A 15503-nucleotide genomic window follows, 5' to 3' on the forward strand; every position below is an offset into this window, starting at 1 on the left:
ACTGTCAGTCTAAAACCGTCTCTGACACGCGACCTCCTGCAGCTTCCACTACATATACCATCAGTCTAAAACCGTCTCTGACACGCGACCTCCTGCAGCTTCCACTACATATACCATCAGTCTAAAACCGTCTCTGACACGCGACCTCCTGCAGTTCCCACTACATATACCATCAGTCTAAAACCATCTCTGACACGCGACCTCCTGCAGTTCCCACTACATATACCATCAGTCTCAAACCATCTGACACGCGACCTCCTGCAGCTTCCACTACATATACCATCAGTCTCAAACCATCTGACACGCGACCTCCTGCAGCTTCCACTACATATACCATCAGTCTAAAACCATCTGACACGTGACCTCCTGCAGTTCCCACTACATATACCATCAGTCTAAAACCGTCTCTGACACGTGACCTCCTGCAGTTCCCACTACATATACTGTCAGTCTAAAACCATCTCTGACACGCGACCTCCTGCAGCTTCCACTACATATACTGTCAGTCTAAAACCATCTCTGACACGCGACCTCCTGCAGTTCCCACTACATATACCATCAGTCTAAAACCATCTCTGACACGCGACCTCCTGCAGCTTCCACTACATATACCATCAGTCTAAAACCGTCTCTGACACGTGACCTCCTGCAGTTCCCACTACATATACTGTCAGTCTAAAACCATCTCTGACACGCGACCTCCTGCAGCTTCCACTACATATACCATCAGTCTAAAACCGTCTCTGACACGTGACCTCCTGCAGTTCCCACTACATATACTGTCAAGTCTAAAACCATCTCTGACACGCATCCTGCAGCTTCCACTACATATACCATCAGTCTAAAACCGTCTCTGACACGCGACCTCCTGCAGTTCCCACTACATATACTGTCAGTCTAAAACCATCTCTGACACGCATCCTGCAGCTTCCACTACATATACCATCAGTCTAAAACCGTCTCTGACACGTGACCTCCTGCAGTTCCCACTACATATACCATCAGTCTAAAACCGTCTCTGACACGTGACCTCCTGCAGTTCCCACTACATATACTGTCAGTCTAAAACCATCTGACACGCGACCTCCTGCAGTTCCCACTACATATACTGTCAGTCTAAAACCGTCTCTGACACGCGACCTCCTGCAGTTCCCACTACATATACCATCAGTCTAAAACCGTCTCTGACACGTGACCTCCTGCAGTTCCCACTACATATACCATCAGTCTAAAACCGTCTCTGACACGCGACCTCCTGCAGTTCCCACTACATATACCATCAGTCTAAAACCGTCTGACACGCGACCTCCTGCAGTTCCCACTACATATACTGTCAGTCTAAAACCGTCTCTGACACGCGACCTCCTGCAGCTTCCACTACATATACCATCAGTCTAAAACCATCTGACACGCGAACTCCTGCAGCTTCCACTACATATACTGTCAGTCTAAAACCGTCTCTGACACGTGACCTCCTGCAGTTCCCACTACATATACCATCAGTCTAAAACCATCTCTGACACGCGACCTCCTGCAGTTCCCACTACATATACTGTCAGTCTAAAACCGTCTCTGACACGCGACCTCCTGCAGTTCCCACTACATATACCATCAGTCTAAAACCATCTGACACGCGACCTCCTGCAGTTCCCACTACATATACTGTCAGTCTAAAACCGTCTCTGACACGCGACCTCCTGCAGTTCCCACTACATATACCATCAGTCTAAAACCATCTCTGACACGCGACCTCCTGCAGTTCCCACTACATATACCATCAGTCTAAAACCGTCTGACACGCGACCTCCTGCAGTTCCCACTATATATACCATCAGTCTAAAACCATCTCTGACACGCGACCTCCTGCAGCTTCCACTACATATACCATCAGTCTAAAACCGTCTCTGACACGTGACCTCCTGCAGTTCCCACTACATATACTGTCAGTCTAAAACCATCTCTGACACGCGACCTCCTGCAGCTTCCACTACATATACCATCAGTCTAAAACCGTCTCTGACACGTGACCTCCTGCAGTTCCCACTACATATACTGTCAAGTCTAAAACCATCTCTGACACGCATCCTGCAGCTTCCACTACATATACCATCAGTCTAAAACCGTCTCTGACACGCGACCTCCTGCAGTTCCCACTACATATACTGTCAGTCTAAAACCATCTCTGACACGCATCCTGCAGCTTCCACTACATATACCATCAGTCTAAAACCGTCTCTGACACGTGACCTCCTGCAGTTCCCACTACATATACCATCAGTCTAAAACCGTCTCTGACACGTGACCTCCTGCAGTTCCCACTACATATACTGTCAGTCTAAAACCATCTGACACGCGACCTCCTGCAGTTCCCACTACATATACTGTCAGTCTAAAACCGTCTCTGACACGCGACCTCCTGCAGTTCCCACTACATATACCATCAGTCTAAAACCGTCTCTGACACGTGACCTCCTGCAGTTCCCACTACATATACCATCAGTCTAAAACCGTCTCTGACATGCGACCTCCTGCAGCTTCCACTACATATACCATCAGTCTAAAACCGTCTCTGACACGTGACCTCCTGCAGTTCCCACTACATATACCATCAGTCTAAAACCGTCTGACACGCGACCTCCTGCAGTTCCCACTACATATACTGTCAGTCTAAAACCGTCTCTGACACGCGACCTCCTGCAGCTTCCACTACATATACTGTCAGTCTAAAACCGTCTCTGACACGTGACCTCCTGCAGTTCCCACTACATATACCATCAGTCTAAAACCATCTCTGACACGCGACCTCCTGCAGTTCCCACTACATATACTGTCAGTCTAAAACCATCTCTGACACGCGACCTCCTGCAGTTCCCACTACATATACTGTCAGTCTAAAACCGTCTCTGACACGCGACCTCCTGCAGTTCCCACTACATATACCATCAGTCTAAAACCATCTGACACGCGACCTCCTGCAGTTCCCACTACATGTACTGTCAGTCTAAAACCGTCTCTGACACGCGACCTCCTGCAGTTCCCACTACATATACCATCAGTCTAAAACCATCTCTGACACGCGACCTCCTGCAGTTCCCACTACATATACCATCAGTCTAAAACCGTCTGACACGTGACCTCCTGCAGTTCCCACTACATATACTGTCAGTCTAAAACCGTCTCTGACACGCGACCTCCTGCAGTTCCCACTACATATACTGTCAGTCTAAAACCATCTGACACGCGACCTCCTGCAGTTCCCACTACATATACTGTCAGTCTAAAACCGTCTCTGACACGCGACCTCCTGCAGTTCCCACTACATATACTGTCAGTCTAAAACCGTCTCTGACACGCGACCTCCTGCAGTTCCCACTACATATACCATCAGTCTAAAACCATCTCTGACACGCGACCTCCTGCAGCTTCCACTACATATACTGTCAGTCTAAAACCGTCTCTGACACGTGACCTCCTGCAGTTCCCACTACATATACCATCAGTCTAAAACCGTCTCTGACACGCGACCTCCTGCAGTTCCCACTACATATACCATCAGTCTAAAACCGTCTGACACGTGACCTCCTGCAGCTTCCACTACATATACTGTCAGTCTAAAACCGTCTCTGACACGTGACCTCCTGCAGCTTCCACTACATATACTGTCAGTCTAAAATCGTCTCTGACACGCATCCTGCAGCTTCCACTACATATACCGTCAGTCTAAAACCGTCTCTGACACGTGACCTCCTGCAGCTTCCACTACATATACTGTCAGTCTAAAACCGTTTCTGACACGCGATCTCTAGTAAACTGCCTCTAAGCAGCCTCAGGCAAAATGAAGAAGGGCCCATTCCAGAAGGAAGCCAATTTGGGCTGTTGGTGGGTCATCTCTAAAGACACAAGGAGAAAGGACTGGAGCACCCGAAGCACTGATAACATACTTCCTGCCAGAAGAGCAGGCCCAGAACAGTGCTGCCAACAAGGGGCCGTGAAAAAGGAGTGTCTGGACAGGTGTATGCCCCTGCTCAACTCTCTACTTCCAAAGCCCAGGAAGAAACCATCACACCAGGAATAGTAATCATTAGGAAGGAAGCAAAACCGATGCCTCTGTCTATGAGTACACAGTGCCAGTCTGTGACCCAAGGATCACACCCACCTAATAAGCCATGTTACACACGGGCCATGCGCCCACACACCCGGAATGTCCTGAGAGGCCAATCCATTACAATGCAACTCCAGGCCTCAGACACTCAAGGGTCTTAGTGTCCACTCTGGCTAGTAGCGACATGAGGCCTATAGATTCAGAACGTTCCCTCATTCTATGAAGCCCTGCCCATCCTCAGTACAAATGCAAAACCCACACTTGAAGGTGAAGACCTACATTCCCATGGGTTCAACACTAGCGTCATTTCTTTCTAAAGGTTTTAGATACATAATGGTGCTGAAAAGAACAACGTATCGGATAACTTAAGTTTTCAAGTTTAACTTGAAGAGGGAAAAAAATAGGCTTTGGGTTCTAACAAACAGCTCAATTGAAAGAAAATACTCTAGTCCACAAGAGCAGACAGCCACAAGGAATGACCTACCTGAAGCAGTCCAACACAGACCCCACCACATCGTCTGCCAGCTCTCTGGGAAGCCTTCCAGCCATTCTACCAATCCTGAAAAGAAAAGCAAGAGTTTATCTGCTATATACACGACCATTTTGAATAAGTCTCCCATTCTCCAGAGGACGGCAAGCCTCAAATACTGCTCAGCAACAATGCCAAGGACAGGGCACGTGACTCTTGGGCATATGAACAGGGAGTGTGGTCACCTCTCCCCAGAGTAATACAGACACTGAACTCATCACTGATAACAGCCCCAGACACTAGAAGGCTGCAAAAGCCAACCTAGGCCCTCTCCCCTATACACTGTCCCATTTCCACCAAAGGCTAGTCCAGGCCCTGCACAGAGGAAAGCAAAGACCTGAAGTCAGGCCCAGGGGAAGGCTCCTCCTAGCGTGCTAAATGTGCGTTTGTCTATCCTGAAGTCAGGCCCAGAGGAAGGCTCCTCCTAGCGTGTTAAATGTGCGTTTGTCTATCCTGAAGTCAGGTCCAGGGGAAGGCTCCTCCTAGCATGCTTACTGTGCGTTTGTCTATCCCTCCCAGCCAGACAGACTTCAGGCCAAGAACATCTGCTATGGACATAGATTCCCAGGGCAGCCCCCTTCAGGGGAGAGCTTCCTATCTGTGATGTCACGGGAACCTGTGAGCGGGACACAGCCCTGCCTCACTCTATTTCTACCACACAGAATCTCTTCAACAACCTAACATGTAACTTATAGGAACCAACTATTACTAATATTGGCCTCACACCACTTCAGGGAGCTTAAATTTAACCTCAGAATTTTTCTTTAAATGTTTGGGTTTTTGAGACAGGATCTCACGATGTAGCTCTGGCAGCCCTGGAACTTCCTACATAGATCTGGCTGGCTTTGAACTCACAGCAATCTGCCTGCCTCTGCCTCCCAAATGCTGGAATTACCATTCCCAGCCAGTAATTACCTTTCAATGTACAGCATATAAAACAATAGTTCTACCATTTGAAAACCTACAAACTATTTACAACTCTCAAAGCCCATGCAAGGTTTTAAGGAACACCGGCTTGGACACACCAGCCCCTCACCCAGCACTCAGCGCCGGCCCTCATCCCGGCTTCTATACGTACCCTTTGGCTGCAGACCACCGCACCACAGTGTCCTTGTCCTTCAGCCCAGTGAGCAGCTGCTCTGCAAGAAGCAGGACACACACCATCAGCCCACACAAAACCTTAGTCCTCTTCTTGTATGCAAACTACTCCACCAATCCTGCACTCTACTCCAAAGCATACACTGTGCGAATTGTGCTGAGAATCTTAACGTTAGCCAGCCGTGGGTTACACATGCCTGTAATCTCAGCACTCGGCAAGCTGAGGAAGGAGGAAATCAGTTTGGAAATCCTAGCACTCAGGAGGCCAAGGCAGGCAGATCTCTTGACTTCAAAGCCAGCCTGGTCTATACATAGTTCCAGGCCAGTTAGGGCTACACCGTGAGACCATTTCTCTAAAAAGTAAGAGTCTGAATTGTTTTCTGTTTGTTTTTCACATTAGATGAGGGATGGGCCTGATGTGGGCATGCTACTGCCTTAATGGAGAGACCAGAGAACAACTTCTAGGAGCTGGTTCTCTCCCTCCACCACTCAAGTTCCAGGAATCAAACCTGATTTTCCCTTTACCCACTGAGCCAGCTTGCACGCCCAAGATGTCTTAGTTTTATTTTAAATGTTAAAAAACATGAGCGTATTGTCTGTATGTATGTATATGCACAATGTTCATGCCTGGTACCTACAGAAGTCAAGAGAGGGTCAGATCCCCTGTAGCTAAAGTAACAGATGATTGTGAGACATCTTGTAGGCACTAGGAACCAAACCAGCAAGTGTTCTGAGAGCTGCACTATCTCCAATCCTGAGCCTTCATTTTAGTTACAATGAAAACACTTCTTCCCTGCTTTTAAACAACCACAGAAGAGGGCATTTCTGTCACTTCCTAACAACAATCAGCAGGGAGCAAGCTGCCTCCTCAGGTAAAGGCCTCAGTGAGCCAGAGAGGTCAAAAGAAACCAGAGACATCTGGGAAGGCTCCCACAAGGGAAGATGAGGTCTTTGGGAACTAGCCCAGAGGCAGTCAGAAGGCTATCCCAGGTCACACAGCCCTACAAGCCCAGTATGGTCCAAACACTGGTCAGAGGGCAAACCCCAGAAGATAGCTAACAGTCGGGGGTGGGAAGAAACAAATCAGCAGGCTGGGTGGTCTTTGGGGGAGCAGAGCGTGAAGTAACATGCCTAAGGCAGATAAGCAGGCAATAACAGAGAAGGAGCAAGAGAATTCATCCTGTGTCTACGGAGTTCAAGGTGGTTTAGAGGGACTCAAAACAGGTGTTGTGCCGCAGCAAGCAGGGAAGAGAATCCTAAGGAGGGAGGGGTCGTCCAAGAAAAGACCAAATACATGTGAGTGCTGGCCACTGAAACACCACTACGGAGGTCAAGGAGACAATACAGACAGCAGGGATAGACAAGTCTGGGGAAAACTGTCCTGAAGAATGAATGGACAGAACACAGCAAGGAAGGTGATCACGTGGTTCTGTACCTCCTGCCAGGATCCCCCAGGAAGTGGAGGCTGAGGATCCACTCCATCCAGCATCCGTAGTAAGGAAGGGAGAGTGAGGAGATAGCGGTAAACATAAGCTGGGCAGAGTAAAGGGGGGACTGGGAACCCTGGGTCAAGATTCCTGATAAGTGTGGAGGCCTACAATAGTCTGAGATGATGAAAAGCGTGCTCAGACAAGACAAGAGGATAAAGGTTGGAGACATGAGTCCCATGCTGGAACAAGACAAGAGGATAAAGGTTGGAGACATGAGTCCCATGCTTGGACAAGACAAGAGAATAAAGGTTGGAGACATGAGTCCCATGCTTGGACAAGACAAGAGAATAAAGGTTGGAGACATGAGTCCCATGCTTGGACAAGACAAGAGAATAAAGGTTGGAGACATGAGTCCCATGCTTGGACAAGACAAGAGAATAAAGGTTGGAGACATGAGTCCCATGCTGGAACAAGACAAGAGGATAAAGGTTGGAGACATGAGTCCCATGCTGGAACAAGACAAGAGGATAAAGGTTGGAGACATGAGTCCCATGCTTTGACAAGACAAGAGAATAAAGGTTGGAGACATGAGTCCCATGCTTGGACAAGACGAGAGGATAAAGGTTGGAGACATGAGTCCCATGCTGGAACAAGACAAGAGAATAAAGGTTGGAGACATGAGTCCCATGCTTTGACAAGACAAGAGAATAAAGGTTGGAGACATGAGTCCCATGCTTGGACAAGACGAGAGGATAAAGGTTGGAGACATGAGTCCCATGCTGGAACAAGACAAGAGGATAAAGGTTGGAGACATGAGTCCCATGCTGGAACAAGACAAGAGGATAAAGGTTGGAGACATGAGTCCCATGCTGGAACAAGACAAGAGGATAAAGGTCGGAGACATGAGTCCCATGCTGGAACAAGACAAGAGGATAAAGGTTGGAGACATGAGTCCCACATTCCAAGTCTGTTATCCTGGGAACCCTGATTCCCTGAAGACAACCAGGGAGAACAACTTAGGGGTCAGGGTGTACGAAGGCAGTGTGGAGGGGTGAAGAGACAGAGGGAAGCTGGCGCTGCAAGAGCGAGTGTCCATGGGGAGGTCAGTCAGGGGTCATACGCTAGGTGAGGAAGGGAAGGGAGGGTAAACAGAGAAGAAAAGCACAGACATGCTGTAGATGAGGCGTGCGGGACACACGCTGTGGCTCCACTTACCTATCACGCTCTCCACCCCCTCTGGGACATCATAGTCTTCATCGCCATCAGAAGTTAAGCTATCGGACAGTGGCTTCTGCTCACTCTTACCCGGGGCACTGAGCTGCAGGTTGGCAGCCAAAGACCGAGAGCCACGCTGATACCTGTGAGAACAAAATCGTCTCAGGCTGGTAGGCACAGCCTGACCTTAAAAGCAAGTTGTCTGGTAAGTGAAGTCATCAACTTAGCATCCCTCAAAACCATACATGAGGCCTGAGAAACTCTCACACACCATACAGACTGGGGGAGAAAGAAGACTACTGATGTAGTAATATTATAAGGACAAGCCTCAAAGAAAGTCAACCTAGAGCAGACGCATGCCCTAATTCTCAAGAGCCATCCACAACAAAGTCTGAAGGCAGAAGGCAATGGCAAGGCCTCGCCACAGGCTACACATGAAAGACATCAGGGCCTCACCCTTGCTCACAAGCAAATGGCTGCCTTCTCCAGCTGCTTGGCATTCTGGCCTCAGCCCTCAGCCCAGGCCACAGGGCCCACTCCTTGCCTATGCGCCAAGTGCAGCTCGGAACAGATCTCCCAGTTGCCTGGGGAACAAGCAAAAGGGAACCAACAATAATGTGGTTCATGGACACCACTCAACCATCATCTGTCTGGCCCTGACCAAGCAACTCCCTGCTAAGAGTCGGCATGCCAGAGTAATCAAAGCCCACCTCCAAAGAGAACTGTCTGAGTCTCTGAGACCCACTTGGGCAGAGACAGGGTGCTCTCCTCCCCAACACAGAATCACAGCTGTGCATCCACCTTTACCTCCGCCTCACAGGCACTGCCAAGACTGCAGCAAACACACAGCACGGTGCTGCGCAGGTCACTAGACAGGCACGAGCTGCAAGAATAAACACAAAACTCACACACAATCTCCCTCAGGTCCTCGGTCATTCCCACAGTGAGCAAGGACAGGACAGGACCCAGAGAGAAGATCAGGGGAAAGCTGCACAGAGTTCTCAGCACTCAGGGGATCTTAAGGACACTGGCTATCGGGTCCAGAGAAGACCAGAAGTTCCAGCTCTCACTTAAGGAAAACCTGTGTACAGAAGAGAAGAACTGAAATAAACTAACAAAACTAAAGCCAACACGAGACAGGAAGTGGATCCACCCAGCACACCACAGCCTCTGAAGACCAAACTTCACCACCTGCACTGGGAAAAAAGCCTTTAAGAGAGTAGTGCTAGGAGATCTAACAAGACAGAGACAGAAAAAAAAAAAACAGGAAATCAAGGTCATCAAAATAGCAAATTCAAGGTCAGTCAGTCTCCATTACCTTTCCCTGCACAAGTGGGGAGGGAGAAATAAAAGAGAAAAAAGCAAGAGAAAACAAATAGCAAGAGGGTGACCTTAAAATCCAATCATTAGTCAGGCACGGTGGCTCACTCCTTTGATCCCAGCACTCGGAAGGAAGAGACAGAAGGATCTCTGTGAGTTTGAGGACAGACCGGTCTACAAAGCAAGTTCTAGGACAGACAGGGTTGGGGCTACATATACAGGCTCCATCTCAAACAAAACAAAACAAACACCAGATCATATTTTGGTCTGGTTTGGTTTTTTTTTTTTTAAGCAACAGAGTCTTACTACGTAGCTCTGGCAGGCCTGGAATTCAGCATGTACAACAGGCCAGCCGTAAGCTTTCCTCCTACCTCACAGAGTGCTAGGATTATGAGTGTGCCACCCAGCCCAGCAAAACCTAATTCTATTAATAACTACATTATTAGGTGTGCAAAAATAGAGACAAATAATGGTAATATTGAATTATTTTCTTAAATTAAGCTTCTTAGTAGCTGTGAGCATTAACTGAACACATCTGGTATGTCTCTGAGGACACTTCTGGACACACGGACCAGCTCTAGCACAGGTGAGTCTTGTCCAATCAGCTGACAGCCTGGGCATAACAGAAGGCTGCCTCGCCCACCTGCCAGCCTCTGGCTAGGTCACAGGCTCCTCCTGAGTCTTCAGACTCAGACCTTAGGTTTCACCAGCTTCCATACTGTGCTCAAATCCTACTGGTTTTGTTTCTTTGGAGATTTTCCATGGGGTTTGAGAACAGATCACTAGAATGTGGCCTACTAACAGCCTGAGAGTGAAGTGCACGTGAGGGTACTTCAGTTAGACATCTCTAAAGCCTAACATATTCTCTGAAATTCACTACACTTTTAGAAGAAGTTTTAACGAAACTTATATAACTTTTCTCAAATCACACACATTGGTAACTTTGTGCAGCTCGGTGGTAGAACGCTCGCATTCAATAATGTTAATAGCAACAACGCCAGCACCTTCTAGACAGGATGGCACATGCCTAGGATCCCAGTACTTAGAAGATTAAAGAAGAGTGTGACTCAAGGCTAGCCTGGGCTACAGAATAAGTCTGTCTCCAAAATAAACACCACACACACACACACAAAAAAAAAAAAAACCAATATGCTGTGAGACATTAGAAGACGTTACATCTACCAGCAAGAAAAGACACTTTCATTTCTGAACAAACCTTCCAAAGTGAGCCAAGTTTTCTCTGAGAGGTGACTGACCAGAAAGCTTTCCCCCAAGATCCCAAGAGCCCAAACCAACACCGTGGAGGTACACCTGAGCAGTACCTTAGGGAAAGGCAGAGCAAGCTTCTCCCATTACCATTCTAGCTTCAGCTATTCTGCTGAAGATACTGAGTCAGAAAATAGCCAAAAGACAAACTATTCCTTCAAAACCAGAAACACTCAGACACCAAAGGGGAAACCAAAGCAGAAGACGTTTGCTGTTCAGCCCACACAGCCCTCTCCTCTTGAGATAAAAACAAGGTCACAGGCCTAACTTACCTCCAAGTGGCCACCCTCGGCTTCAGGAAAGTCAGCCCCAGCCTCTGGACGAGCTTCACGCCAAGCTTCCGCAGCAAGGTCTGGTTGCTCTCGGGGAGTCTGCATCCATCAAGGCACTGGAGCACAGTGTTGGCTACAGATGAGAACATGCAACTCAATGCGGCAGGAGGCGGCATGCACCCCTGAAATGGGTCAATCCCCATTCACACTGAAGCCCTGAGCAAGACCTCTTTCTTCCCAAGTTATCTGACCAGAATTGCTAGAGTGAAGCCTCTTCATTGTCCTAACCATGGAACAAAAAGTAGAAAAGGCCCAGAGCGTAGGAGAAGCCATCTTGCTGCAAGCAATCATGCAGGGCCTGAGGGACACTCAGGCACAAGTGTGGGCAAAAAAGGTCATTCAAATTTACCAGTGCTTCTAGGGTTTGCTTTATTCAAGGAGTGCTCATTCAGCACTACGCTAGAATGGAGGCAATGCTGAGGCAGGACACTGAGCCCCAAGGGAGCATAATAGGACGATCTCTTACACGAGACCCTGGGATGCATAGGCCATCCAGGGAACTAAGGTGGGGCAGAATATGATAATGGCATTCTACAGACAAAACTAAAGCCTAGGATAGAAGCACAGGGCTAGGTCTTTGAGATGGGCTGGGTGACAAGAGAAGTGAGGAAGGGGTGAGGGGACGGGGAAAGGGTGCGAGGCCACAGGCAGGGAGGATGAGAGAATCGATGGGTAACAAAAGATGATGTGATGAAGAGGAGGGAGCACGGGGAGGGGAATGAAAGGACAGGGGAGGAGGAAGGAGAAGGAATGACGTAGTGGAGTGATGGGAGGGATTGGGACAAGACCAGGGAAAGAGTGAGAGGATACAATGAAGGAGAAATGGGTGGCAGGAAAGAGGGAAGAGCTGAAGCAATGAGAAAGGGGATGGAGTGATGGGGATCAGAAGTGAGAGGCCAGGAAAGAGGGCGGTGGTGAACCAAAGGAATGAGTGAGGAGGGAAGATGGAGCCAATGGAGTGGGAGATGGGAGGATGGAAAGGGGCGGATGAGGGGATGGGGAGAGGGGATGAGGGGCTGAGGGAATAAGGGGATGAGGGGGATAGGGAGAGGGGATAAGGGGCTGAGGGAATAAGGGGATGAGGGGGATGGGGAGAGGGGATGAGGGGCTGAGGGAATAAGGGGATGAGGGGGATGGGGAGAGGGGATAAGGGGATGGGGAGAGGATAGGGATGAGGGGAGGGGGAGGGGAATGGGGAAAGGGAATGAGGGGATGAGGGGATGGGGAGAGGGGATGAGGGAATGAGGGGTTGGGGAGAGGGGATGAGGGGATGGGGGAGGGGATAGGGATGAGGGAAGGGGGAGGGGGAGGGGAATGGGGAGAGGGGATGAGGGGATGAGGGGATGGGGAAAGGGGATGAGGGGATGTGGGGAGGGGATGAGGTGATGACTGATAGAGACGGAATAACAGGGAGGGGTGAGGGGGAGGGTGTAGTGAGGAGGGGGCGATGGGGAGGGAGAGTTGGGGAGGGACACGAAGGAGAAATGAAACGGTGAGGGTGAGAGGGACAGAGCAATGAGTATAAGGGATGACTCACAGGAAGAGGCGCTAAGATGATATGGAGGGGGGTGAAGCAATGGGGGACGGTGACACAGGAAAACAAAGCAGCTATACAGTCCCAGGTCCCATAGTAGGACCAAGTCTACAATGACCAGGGCCCTCCACGATTAAGTCAGGGCACTTGGAGCATTGCAAAACTCAGCTCTTCACTACAGAGCCTCTAGCAATTTCCTATTATCATAGTTATATTAAGAAACAAAAACCAAAAAGTCAAAGAACTGAAAGTGTCCAAATATACAAAGCTACAGGTTCATGCTTGAGCAAAAGTGTCACAGGACACAAACTCACAGCAGTATGTTTATTCTGTTACAATACTGATATATATATATACACACACACTGTTAAATATATACACACACATTTATATATACTGTGTCACGGAAGCACACAAACCCACAGCAGTATGTTTATTCTGTTATAATACTGTTATATGTACTGTTACAATACTGTTTTATATATATACTATTATATATATATATATATACATGCACACTGTTATATACACTGTATCACAGAAGCACACAAACTCACAGCAGTATATTTATATTGTTCTTTAAATTAATCTTACCATAGGGTAGACAATCTTCACGTTTTCCATGCTTAAATATTTGAGCCTGAAAAAATAACATACTTTAAATACATTTCTAAGTTTAAAATGTACACAAGTTATCAGAACAAGCTCATTACATCTTCCAGAATGTTTGCTGAGCATACACTTGTAGAATACTCCTTTATACCAGGTGAATATGTGTCACTGTGACTGGTTTACTAAAGAAGCTGACTGGCCTATAGCTGCACAGGATAAGGTTCGTTAGGTGGGAGAACCAGACTAAGAAGACACTAGGAAGAAGAGGACAAAGTCTACACTGAGCCACATGGCCGAGCACAGATTGAGAAATATGGGCTAATGTAGTTAGCTAATAACAAGCCTTAGCTATTGGATAATTAATAAGAAGTCTCTGTGTGGTTATTTGGGAACTGGCTGGCAGGACAGAAAAGCCCACCTAACACCGGGTGAAGAAAGTCAGTTCCTGATGGAGGGAAGTATAGAAAAGGAATCCTCCAACAGGTCTGCCCATAGCAAGAGCACACCAATGGAGTCTAGTTCTCCAAGGGGCTCTGATCCTAACCTGCAGTACGTACAGACTGAACTAAAGAGAGGTGCAAAGTCTCATCATTGTCATCTGTGTACAAATTCTGAGCTGTAGACCAGAGGATCCACACCAAGGTGAGAAGCCACGGAAGTCTTTCTTCCTCTCTCACCACCTTAGCCAACCCAGGAGGATTCCGCCCTCCTCGCTTTCCACAGAAGTCTTCTATCCTCTGCCACAGCTTACCACTGGATCTAGCACCTCCCAACTCACCCTCCCTGTGACGGCAGCCACACAGAATGCAGACCCCTGTACACAGTGCTAGATTTGGAGGGCAGCAGCAGACAACTATCTGACTTCACTAGAACTAAGTCCTTCTCTCTAGCATACTCGCTAGATTATTGGTGCTTACCAGAACACTGGCCCTTCAGTTAGAACACTGATCCTGATCTCCTGAAATCTGTTCCTGACTTCTACACACACATTGTGTCAAGCATGCACCAAATTCACACACACACACACACCACGCAAACATGAATAATTTTTTTTAAGAACACTGACCCTCACTGAAACACTGGTTCTCACTAGAATTCTGATGGAGGAGGGTCATCTTTCTATCTGTTGCTTTTATTCGTTAACTAATAAAGAAAACTGCTTGGCCCTCTGATAGGGTAGAATTTAGATAGGCAGAGTAAACAGAACAGAATGCTGGGAGAAAGAAGCTGAAGGAGTCGCCATGATTCTTCCACTCCAGACAGACGCAGGTTAAGATCTTCCCTGGTAAGCCACCTCGTGGGCTACACAGATTATTAAAAATGGGTTAGATCAGTATGTAAGAGCTAGCCAATAAGAGGCTGGAACTAATGGGCCAAGCAGTATTTAAAAGAATACAGTTTCCGTGTAATTATTTCGGGGCATAAGCTAGCCGGGTGGCGGAAAGCAGCACCGCCGCTCATATCACTACAGAATTCTGGTACTTCTCACTGGAACACCAGTTCTCTTTCACTAGAGCCACACTGATTCCACACATTTACACACATGCAAAGCAAAGGCACAAGTGGACATGTGGTTCACGCCTATAATCCTATCACTTGAGAGACGGAGACAAGAGGATCACCATCAGCTCGCAGACACCCTGGTCTACACAGCAAGTTCCAAGGTATCCAGAGCTACACAAGAACCCTGTCTCAAGAAACAAACAGGCAAATAAAACATGAGCATAAACACATCTACACATCTAGACACACAAGTTATAAGCATTTAAAACCAGCATAAACACATGTAATGGCATATAGCAACACATATACACATGCACCAAAAGCAAAATCAGGTCCAATCAGTGTCTAGTCATCTGCATTGGACCCTTCCTGCTGGTCCTCACAGGCATACACAAACATCACACACACACACACACACGTATAAACATCCACAGACACACACATATAAGCATCCACACAAACACACATTAAACACACATTAAAACATAAAACCCGGGTCCTGATGTCAAGTTCCAGCTCCACCCAGTGCTATTAATAGAGCCCAGAAGTCTGGTGCTTGTTG

The 15503-nt window shown here is 47.9% G+C and overlaps 1 protein-coding gene across 1 annotated transcript in view; it reads right to left on the reverse strand.

Annotated features, from left to right (window-relative positions):
• Window positions 1-15503, reverse strand: part of Tbcd (tubulin folding cofactor D) — a 162197-nt gene that overhangs the window by 106138 nt on the left and 40556 nt on the right. Inside the window, exons 8-12 of the mRNA XM_075989722.1 lie at window positions 13421-13466; window positions 11233-11365; window positions 8375-8517; window positions 5710-5770; window positions 4587-4661 (exon numbers count right to left, since the gene is read on the reverse strand). Of these exons, the coding sequence (XP_075845837.1) occupies window positions 4587-4661; window positions 5710-5770; window positions 8375-8517; window positions 11233-11365; window positions 13421-13466 (458 nt within the window). The remainder of the gene's footprint in view (window positions 1-4586; window positions 4662-5709; window positions 5771-8374; window positions 8518-11232; window positions 11366-13420; window positions 13467-15503) is intronic.

Source organism: Microtus pennsylvanicus, chromosome 11 (assembly GCF_037038515.1).
Source record: "Microtus pennsylvanicus isolate mMicPen1 chromosome 11, mMicPen1.hap1, whole genome shotgun sequence".
NCBI lineage: Eukaryota > Metazoa > Chordata > Mammalia > Rodentia > Cricetidae > Microtus > Microtus pennsylvanicus.